Raw genomic sequence first — 10216 nt, forward strand, 5'->3', positions numbered from 1 at the left:
CATTGCCAGTGCCGCTGGACTGGCTCCTGTGCAGGTGGCACGTAAAAAACACCATTTGTGCATGGCCGTTGCCAGTACTGCCTGACTGGCCCTCGTGCCGGTGGCACGTAAAAGCACCCACTACACTCTCGGAGTGGTTGGCGTTAGGAAGGGCATCCAGCTGTAGAAACTCTGCCAGATCAGATTGGAGCCTGGTGCTGCCATCTGGTTCGCCAGTCCTCGGTCAAATCGTCCAACCCATGCTAGCATGGAAAGCGGACGTTAAATGATGATTAAAATAGCCATTTGTGGATCATACTAATGCAGATACATTGCGAAAAAAGCAAGTGAATATATATGTATATATCATCATTATCATCATTTAATGTTTGTTATCCATGCTGGCATGGGTGGGACAGCTTGACCAGATCTGGCATGCTGGAGAGCTGGACCAGGCCCCAGTCTGATTTGGTATGATTTCTACAGCTGGATGCCCTTCCTAGCACCAACCACATACATATGCATTCATTCATTCACTTGACGTCATGAGTTTTAGCATTTAAACCAACCATAACTGGCCTAAATATTCTACATATTTTATGTTCAAACCAGCCAGATCCAGCCTCTCACACCTACCCTACAATGTCATTCTGAAAATAAACACATCTGTGAAATCCCAAAGCTATGAGATATATGATTTAATTCAAAACAGCATGAATAAATAAGTGTTAAATTTGACAGAGTAATTTGGATGCTAAAGTTTCAAACAAGTTTATATTGTTGAGGCATTGCTTCAAAACCAGATGGCCCTCCTATTACTAACTCTTACCTTTTCTTTAAGTAAGGGACTTTTCATTCCATTCGTCCTCAAAAGTGCAAAGCTACCAGGCAATGAGTTGACAAGGAAATGGTAACAGACATCATTTTAGCTCAGTGATTTTTTTTCATGTGAGCACAAAATGTAAACATTTGCGTATGCATCATAAACATATATACATCTATATGTATGTGCACGCACACACACATACACACAACAGGCTTTACACAGTTTCCTTCTATTATATTCACTCATAATAGAAAACACTTGCTCAAAGTATTTCGCAGTGAGACTGAGCCAGAAACTGTGTAGCACACATGCATCATCATCATCATCATCATCATTCATCATTTAACATCAATTTTCCATGCTGGCATGGGTTGGATGGTTTGACAGAATCTGGCAACCATCAGGGCTATGTCATGTTCTAATAGCTAGCTTTCAGATTCTTTCTACAACTGGATGCCTTTCCTGATGCCAACCACCTTGCTGTGTATAGACACACACACACACACACACACACACACATACATGTACATATTTATATATACAACAGGCTTCTTTCAGTTTCCATCTACCACATTCATTCACAAGCCTTTGGTCAGTCTGAGGCTAAAGTAGAAGACAATTGCCCAAGGGGCCATGCAGTGGAACTGAACCTGGAACCATGCGGTTGGGAAGCAAACTTCTTACCACACAGCCTTGCCTGCACGTATACATTACATTCTTTTTATATTTTGTTTGTCTTTTTTTCTTTTGTTATTTTAGACTCTCCTCTTCACATCACCTGCCAGTAACAAAGTCTTATCAAACGGACGTGTTGTCGTTATTGATAAGGCCGACCACCCAAACACTGCAGGCATAGTATTACAGAGCATGAACAATCTGAAGAACGAAAAACTCTATGGCATTCTAGTTCTTTGTGAGAAGAATGACAATGAGCCTCTACAAGATTCCAATCACAATGCAACTGAAAAAGAAGATGAAAATAAATCTTCAGATCTTCGACCAATGCTTCCAAAACCTTTGTTCCTGCCTGAAGGCCCTGCCTGGCACAAATTACTGAAAGTCAGTGCAGATGCTATTGATTACATAACAAGCAAGACAATTAAGATTGACCCAGAGAAAATTATCAATAATATAAAAAAAAGAAATATGCCAAGATTCAGGTAAGTTATTGAACCCATCATCATCATCATCATCATCATCATCATCATTGTTTTAATGTCCTCTTTTCAATGCTTGCATGGGTTGGACAGGGTTTATTGAAGTAGATTTTCCATGCTGGCATGGATTGGACAGTTTGACATGGAGCTAGCCAGCCAGTGAGCTATCCAGACTCCAATTGTCTGTTATGGCATGGTTTCTACAGCTGGATGCCCTTTCTAACGCCAACCGCTTTACAGGGTGAGCTGGGTGTTTTTTTACCTGCCACCGACCCAGGTGTGTTTACACAGCACCAATATGAGTGCATTTTATGAGGCACCAGCACCCATAAAAGACAAACCTGTTTGTATAAATGACAGCAATTTCCCTTAGCAAATCACCAAAACTCTTAATCCGCTGTCATTTCCTCAGTGAGGTTCAGTGTGCAAAGATCCTTTCTCACCCCTTCATCCCATGTCTACTTGGGTCTAGCCCTTCCACAGATTTCCTCCACAATTAGAGCTCAGCACTGCTTTATACAGCTGTCCTCATCCATATGCATCACATGACCAAACCAGCACAGTCCTCTCTCTTGCACACAATAATGATAATGTTGATAATAATAATAATGATTAATAAGTTTCGAATTTTGGCACAAGGCCAGCAATTTTGGAAGTGTTGGTAAGTCTTACATCGACCCCAGTGCTCACTGCTACTTATTCTATAGGACTGGCTCATGTGCAGGTGGCACGTAAAATACACCATTTCGAGTGTGGCCATTGCCAGTACCGCCTGACTGGCCTTCGTGCCAGTGGCACATAAAAGCACCCACTACACTCTCGGAGTGGTTGGCGTTAGGAAGGGTATCTAGCTGTAGAAACTCTGCCAAATCAGATTGGAGCCTGGTGGAGCCACCTGGTCCACCAGTCCTCAGTCAAATCGTTCAACCCATGCTAGCATGGAAAGTGGACGTTAAACGATGATGATGATCCCAATGTGATAACAGACAAAGTCGACCTCAGCAGAATTTGAACTCAGAACATACATACAGACAAAATGCCTCTATGTATTTTGTCTGGCATGGTAATCATTCCACCAGCTCATCACCTTACAATGATAAATAAAAATAACGACTTTGTGGCACCATGTGTGTGTGTATTAGTTGTGTATTTATATTGTCATTCTTGTTTTGTTTATTTGCAGAGATGAACCACCAAGTCAGTCTGTCAGTGTAGCTACCCAAGAACTGTTACGTCTGTCCGAAACTAATCCAAATGGCATGACCAAAATCAATATGATTAAAGACCTAAACATCAGAGATATTGATCAAATGGAGAAGTGCCGAAGCATTCAATATTTAGAAACACAAATAGCTCAATATAACTGTGTCAACTGTCCCCATTTTATGGAACATGTTAGTATAAAAGACTCTTTCTTTTTCTTTCCCTCTACCCTTACAACTGTTGCCTTCCTCCCTCTCCCACTTACCCTATCTGTTCTCCACACACACTCTTGCAAACCCCCCATTATTCCCCACCTGCTACTGCTATCTGTAGTGCCACCTGGACACCTCATCAATACTATCTATCTCCTTAGATGGAAATTACAAAAAAGTTACCTTCTCGAGTCGTATATATTCCCCACATGGATGGGACACCACAGGATTACTTATTTTTGCCAGCTGAGTAGACTGGAGCAATGAGTGAAATGAAGTGTTTTGCTCAAGAGCACAATGTATTGCCTGGTCCAAGAATCGAAACCAAAATATTACAATCATGAGTCCAAAACTCTAACCACTATGCCAGTGGTATTTGGATGGAAATACCTCTAACTCATTCGTAATCTCTCTATGCTTAATGTGAGTAGCTCTTCTACAACAAGAACCTGCTCTACTCCAACCTTTTCTCTCATAACTTAACCCTTGAGTATTTAAACCAGTCATATATGACCAAAATATTCTCCCTGCTTTATGTTGAAGTGGTCAGATCTGATCCCTCAAACCTACCCTACAGTGTCATTCTAAAGTTAAACTAGCATCTCATCAGAGTCTTGAAACTACATTGAAGCTACATCTCCCCATACAGAATTACGATCATTTTTATCATCATTATCATCATCATCATCATCATTTAACATCTGTCTACTATACTGGCGTAGAGTAGGATTGTTCAAAAGAATCTGACAAGTGCAGGGTCTACTTCAATGACCAATGTCTGCATTGGCAGCGTTTCTACAGCTGGATGCCCTTCCTAATATCAGACACTTTACAGAGTATACAGGATGTTTTGTGCATGGCACCTGCACTAGTGAGATCAACAAGTAACGAGCAGGACATAAAAAAGAACCTCCACAACTGAATGGAGTGTTGTAGAGAGAAAGGTTGCTTCATGCTCAATTTTCAGAGGCTAAATTATAACGGAGGTTTAAGTGTGCTTTGAAAATGTCTACTTGCATAAAGTTTTATCATATTTTCATCATAAACAGATTTATAAAGAAGTTTCCTCTTTCTCTCTAGCAGCTAATTACCTAATGTCTTATATTTTTTTATTCATGCTTATTTCAGTTCAAACAAGTCCATACAAACCAAATGATGAAGAAGAAGTACAAGAAATTATCATTCCTGGTATCAGACGCAAGTCTGTCATTGTTACCAGAATACCAACAGAGAATTGAAGTAAGTAGCTTTGTCCCCCTCCTCTTATGTGTATTGGAATGGGTGCAGGCATGGCTGTGTGGTTTAGAAGTTCACTTCACTGCCATGTGGCTCTGGGTTCAATCCTATTGCACTTTTCCTTGGACAGGTGTCTTTTACTATAGCTTTATGCTAATCAATGCTTGGTAAGTGTATTTGGTAGATAGAAACTGCAGGAAGCCCATTATGTGCATGTGTGTGTGCACGCATGCATGCATGTGCATGCACAAATGTGTATGAGCAAAATGGTGATATTGATTGTCATTCTGTGCTTTTGAAGACCTTTGGAATTAAAAAACCCACTTACTTGTAGAACAGGTGAGGATAGGCAACAGAAAGAGCATACAGTTGTAAAATCCTGCCCCAAATAACTCCCTGTCTAACCTATGCTGGCATGGGAAAATGTATGTTAAATAAGTGAACAAACAAACATATTTGAATGATGTGATACAGTGATGTTTCTGTCTGCCAAATCCACTCACAAGGTTTTGGCCAGCCGGCGGCTATAGTAGAAGAGTCTTGCTCAAGGTGCCACACAGTGGGACTGAACCCAGAACAATGTAATTGGAAAGCAAACTTCTTACCACACAGCCATGTCTGTGCTTGTTATTTAGAAATTAAATGAAAGAGAAGATAACAGATTCTTTTGTGTTCTTAAATAGTTAAATAGCATGCACGTGCACAGACACACACGCATACATGCTTTTTTTTTTTATAATATGATTTATTCATTATATTTTTCCTAGGTGTTAAAAAGCTTCAAGTACCTGAACCAGACATGTACAGTTCAACTAAAAGGACGTGTGGCTTGTGAAATTAGTAACCATGAGCTGATGATTACTGAACTAATCCTCAACAACATCTTCACACAACTTCAACCGGCTGAGATTGCAGCAACCTTGTCCTGTGTTGTATTCGAAGTGAAACATTGCAGCAAACCTGAATTGACTTCTGTACTCAAAAAGGTAAGGACAACAGCAGCAATACATGTAAGGCTTAAAAGATGGCAAGCTGGCAGAATCATTAGCATGCCAGGCAAGATGCATAGCGACATGAATTCTTTGTGTGTATAATGAAATAGTAGTTTCATGTGTATATATAAAAGGTGTGACTGAGTGGTAAGAAGCTTGCTTCCCAACCACACGGTTCTGGGTTCAGGCTTTGGACCAACCAAAGCCTTGAGTGTATTTCATAGATGGAAACTGAAAGAAGCCTGACACACCCACATAAATATATACATCATCATCGTTTAACGTCCGCTTTCTGAGCTGGCATGGGTTGGACGGTTTGACTGAGGTCTGGAGAGCCAGCAGCTGCACCAGGCTCCAATCTGATCTGGCAGAGTTTCTACAGCTGGATGCCCTTCCTAATGCCAACCACTCCGAGAGTGTAGAGGGTGCTTTTATGTGCCACCGGCACAAGAGCCAGTCAGACGGTACTGGCAACGGCCACGCTCAAAATGGTGTTTCTTACGTGCCAACTCTTTTGCATTCTTAACTAAAATTGATGAGTTTTATGGGACTTCTTTTCATAAATTCACCACACACCATATACAAATATTACTTTCATATCTTTGCAAATTTACACCTGTAAAATACCAGCAAAATATGAAGAATCAACATTAGAAATCTTTTTTGGAAGCCTCCAAATTAAAGGACAAATCTACATATATGTATATATATATATATCATCATCATCATCATCATCATCATCGTTTAACATCCGCTTTCCATGCTAGCATGGGTTGGACGATTTGACTGAGGACTGGTGAAACCAGATGGCAACACCAGGTTCCAATCTGATTTGGCAGAGTTTCTATAGCTGGATGCCCTTCCTAACGCCAACCACTCAGAGAGTGTAGTGGGTGCTTTTACATGCCACCTGCACAAAGGCCAGTCAGGTGGTACTGGCATCGGCCACGCTCAAAATGGTGTATTTGATGTGCCACCTGCACAAGAGCCAGTCCAGGGGCACTGGCAACGATCTCACTCGAAAATCCTTATATATATATATATGTAATGTAATGAAACAACTGTTGAAAGTGTCGTCGTTTTATGTGCCACCTGCACAGGAGCCAGACCGGCAGTACTGGCAACGACCTTGCTCGAATGTCTTTTCACATGCCAGGAAGGCGACGCTATATAATATTGTGTAGAAAAGGTACAGTATTGTATGCTTTATAAAACATACATGCATTTTGGCAAATTACTGCCATGATTACATATTTGCTGTTGAGACATTATATAATCCTGTCAATACACTTCTTCGGTGTTCAATAAGAAATACATATATTTATTCTTCAAATTCTGTGCCTTCATGTTTTTTGTTAACTCTTAATTGTTTTCTTCTTCATCTTCTTTATCCTCTTCTACCTTTCATCTTCTTACCTCGTCTTCTGTTCCTAATTTCCCTAAAATCTCTTCCCGCTTCTACTTCTATTATCTTCTTAAACAACTTTATCTCGTGTCAATCTCTAGTGCCGGAAACAAGTTTTGGATATTGCAGCCAGTATAGCAGAGAAGCAGAAAGAATTTGGTATAACTATCTCAGTTGAAGAATATCAAGAGTCATTCCATTTTGGTTTAATGGAAGTAGTCTATGAGTGGGCTCGTGGTATGGTAAGTATTCTCATTTGATCATCACTTGTATTGTCTTCATGTGAATATGCATGGCCTAGTGATTCAAGTGTCACATTTACAACCACCAGATCTTGGATTCAATTCCCAAACTGGGCAGTACGTTGTGTTCTTGAGCAAGACACTTCATTTCACATTGCTCTAATGCTATGTGGGGACTGGCATGTCAAAGAATAGACCCAACATTTCCTCTCTGTGTTGTAAAAGACATTGAGGTTGGATTTGCACTCTGACCTCATAAAACCCTGATCAGCAATGACTACCCAAACAGATCCGGGGGTTGGAGGGCTGTTATCTGAGTGGTGCAAAGGTGTCATCTGCCAGGAGTAGTAGGGAATCACCAACAAATGGTGGCTGCAGTGACGTGCTGTTACAGCACGTTCCCATATTATTACTACTACTTTTTTTTTTTTTTTTTTTCATTGAACCAAGCTTCTAAACATCTTCACAAATTTTCAGCAGACTTTGTGTTCATTTTCCTAAATATGAATTGTACCAATTATTTGGTAGGCAGTGGAGATTGATTTGTTTTTGTTTGTTTGTTTGTTGTTGTGTGTGTTGTTTTGTTTTTTGCAAATTATAAACCATAACATAATGAAATGAAAAGTAATGGCCCTTAGTTTGTTTAATCACCAAAATCAATAATTTTTTTTTTTTTGATAGAATTTTAAAATTCTATTGATCAAGTTCCAGAATGTTGCTTCTTGCTGGAGCATGGAAAAATGGATGTTAAAGTGATGACAGCAATGGTGATGGTAACAACAATAACAATGATGACACAGTCAAGAGAAGTGAAAATATGTCATTCAGCTGGCTTATCCTTTTCAAATCCTAATCTTTCATCTCTCTACAACAAATCCCAACCAGTTCTATATTTAAGAGACGAGGAATTATTTACATTATTTACATTTGACGGATATTTGTTTGTTGTTAACACAAGGTGTCTTGGGGGAATTTCGAACCTGGGTTCTCATTCCTAAGGTATTTTTCAACATTATTAATACAATACTTCACAAATATCTCCTTTGAGTAAAACCACCAACAGAAGAGAATAAGACCATGCAGCTGTGGTAGGTTATACAAAGGTGAAACATGTCGCCCCCTCAAAATAAGGGTAGATGAACATCGCAAAGCTGTGTGACACGAGGAGATATTGATAAATCGGGTATAGCTGATCATGTATGGAAAAATGAAGACCACCTCCCTGTGTAGGATGAAGTTAAAATAATAGACAGAGAACACCACTGGAAAATATGAAAACTAAAAGAAGCAGCACATATGCTAGGACTCAACAACCTCCTAAGCAGACCGAGTGCAGATATGAGTAGCATATGGGAACCGGTATTAAGGAAGGATAGGAGAATATTAGATTTATAAGCCCTAAAATTCACTCCATAATTGCCCATGGGCATATGGTGTAGTGGTTAGGAGCACGAGCTACTAACCCTAAGATTCCAAGTTCAATTCCAGGCAGTGACCAGAATGATAACAACATTGAAAAATACCTTAGGAATGAGAACCCAGGTTCGAAATTTCCCTAAGATATCTGATGAAGGCTGGAGGGTGTATCAGCTGAAACTTTGTGTTAACAACAAGCAAGATGAGGACAAATATCTGTCAAATGTAAATCATATAAATCCTAACCAAGCCATGATACAATCAGCCAAAAGAATCAATAATCCCTCCAATATATACTACATTGTCTCAATATGCCATATCCTTGGATCCAGACACCTGCTATAATTCACCCAGTGAACTGGCAGAATCATTACCACACCGGGGGAAATGCTTGGTGGTATTTTATATCTGACTTTACATTCTGACTTTAAATTCCAATAAGGCCAACTTTGCCTTTCATCCTTTTGGAGTCAATTAAAATAAATACCAGTTAAATACTGGGGTCAATGCAATCATTTTAACTACTCCTAGCTAAGATTATATAAACTGCACCCCTCTGCCAAGCCACATTGAGCCAGTATGGTGAAGTAGGCTCGTCAAACCAGTATGGTCTCAAACTCAAATTCATGGCTTTCACATGGTTAATGGAGAAAACATGATGAGGCCTTCATCCTGCAGTGGACTGGTGATAGAATTTATTTACTGATACTGTTGTACATAGGTGTTTGAAAGTTGTGGTTTCTTTGGTATGTTTGTTCCCAAACAACACTTATTTTAGTGCTGTTGACACTGCCAGATTAAATAGTACTGCCTAGGTGTCGAAACCATAATGATATCCATGGGGCAGCTGATGATGGGGGTATGTTGGATTGTTGGTATGGCTGTTTTTGTATATGTGGAATAGTATTATAATACATCCTTTTGATATAAAATCCATCTCAACAAAGCCCATCCAACCCATGTAAGCATGGAAAAGTGGATGTTAAATGACATATATGGTAGCTACTTTCAATTTCTTTCTACCAGATCTACACAAAAAGACTGGTCAACCCAGGGTTATATTTGGAAACACTTGTCCAAGGTGCCATGGAGCAGGATTGAACCTGAAACCTGAATATGTCTGAAAAGCAAGCTTCTTAACCTAACAGTCATGCCTGTGCTTATACACATATGCCTACCACAGTTTCCTCAATATAATTGCTTTCTTTTCAATCTCTTTCAGCCTTTCTCTGATATTACCGAACTCACCGACGTACAGGAAGGTATCATAGTGCGCTGTATCCAACGTTTAAACGAAGTCCTCATGGACGTTCGAAATGCAGCAAGACTTATTGGAGACCCAGTTTTATGCCAGAAGATGGAAGAAGCTTCAACTTTAATCAAACGTGACATTGTCTTTACAGCCAGTCTCTACACACAAGAATGAATAAAGTTACAGAAACAAAGAGTAAAAGCTTGATCTACAATTATTTTGAAATCTGACTATTATTATTATTATTATTATTTTATTTTATTTTTCATTGGAAGAAATAAACTATATGTTGCTAA

The 10216-nt window shown here is 39.6% G+C and overlaps 1 protein-coding gene across 1 annotated transcript in view; it reads left to right on the forward strand.

The window, feature by feature from the left end:
* LOC106876526 (SKI2 subunit of superkiller complex protein) overlaps positions 1-10216 on the forward strand; it is a 38566-nt gene extending 28350 nt beyond the window's left edge. Inside the window, exons 19-24 of the mRNA XM_014925109.2 lie at positions 1565-1965; positions 3146-3356; positions 4506-4616; positions 5381-5599; positions 7112-7252; positions 9891-10216. Coding sequence (XP_014780595.1) covers positions 1565-1965; positions 3146-3356; positions 4506-4616; positions 5381-5599; positions 7112-7252; positions 9891-10094 — 1287 coding nt within the window. The 3' untranslated portion in view covers positions 10095-10216. The remainder of the gene's footprint in view (positions 1-1564; positions 1966-3145; positions 3357-4505; positions 4617-5380; positions 5600-7111; positions 7253-9890) is intronic.

Source organism: Octopus bimaculoides, chromosome 3, assembly GCF_001194135.2.
Source record: "Octopus bimaculoides isolate UCB-OBI-ISO-001 chromosome 3, ASM119413v2, whole genome shotgun sequence".
Taxonomy (NCBI): Eukaryota; Metazoa; Mollusca; class Cephalopoda; order Octopoda; family Octopodidae; genus Octopus; species Octopus bimaculoides.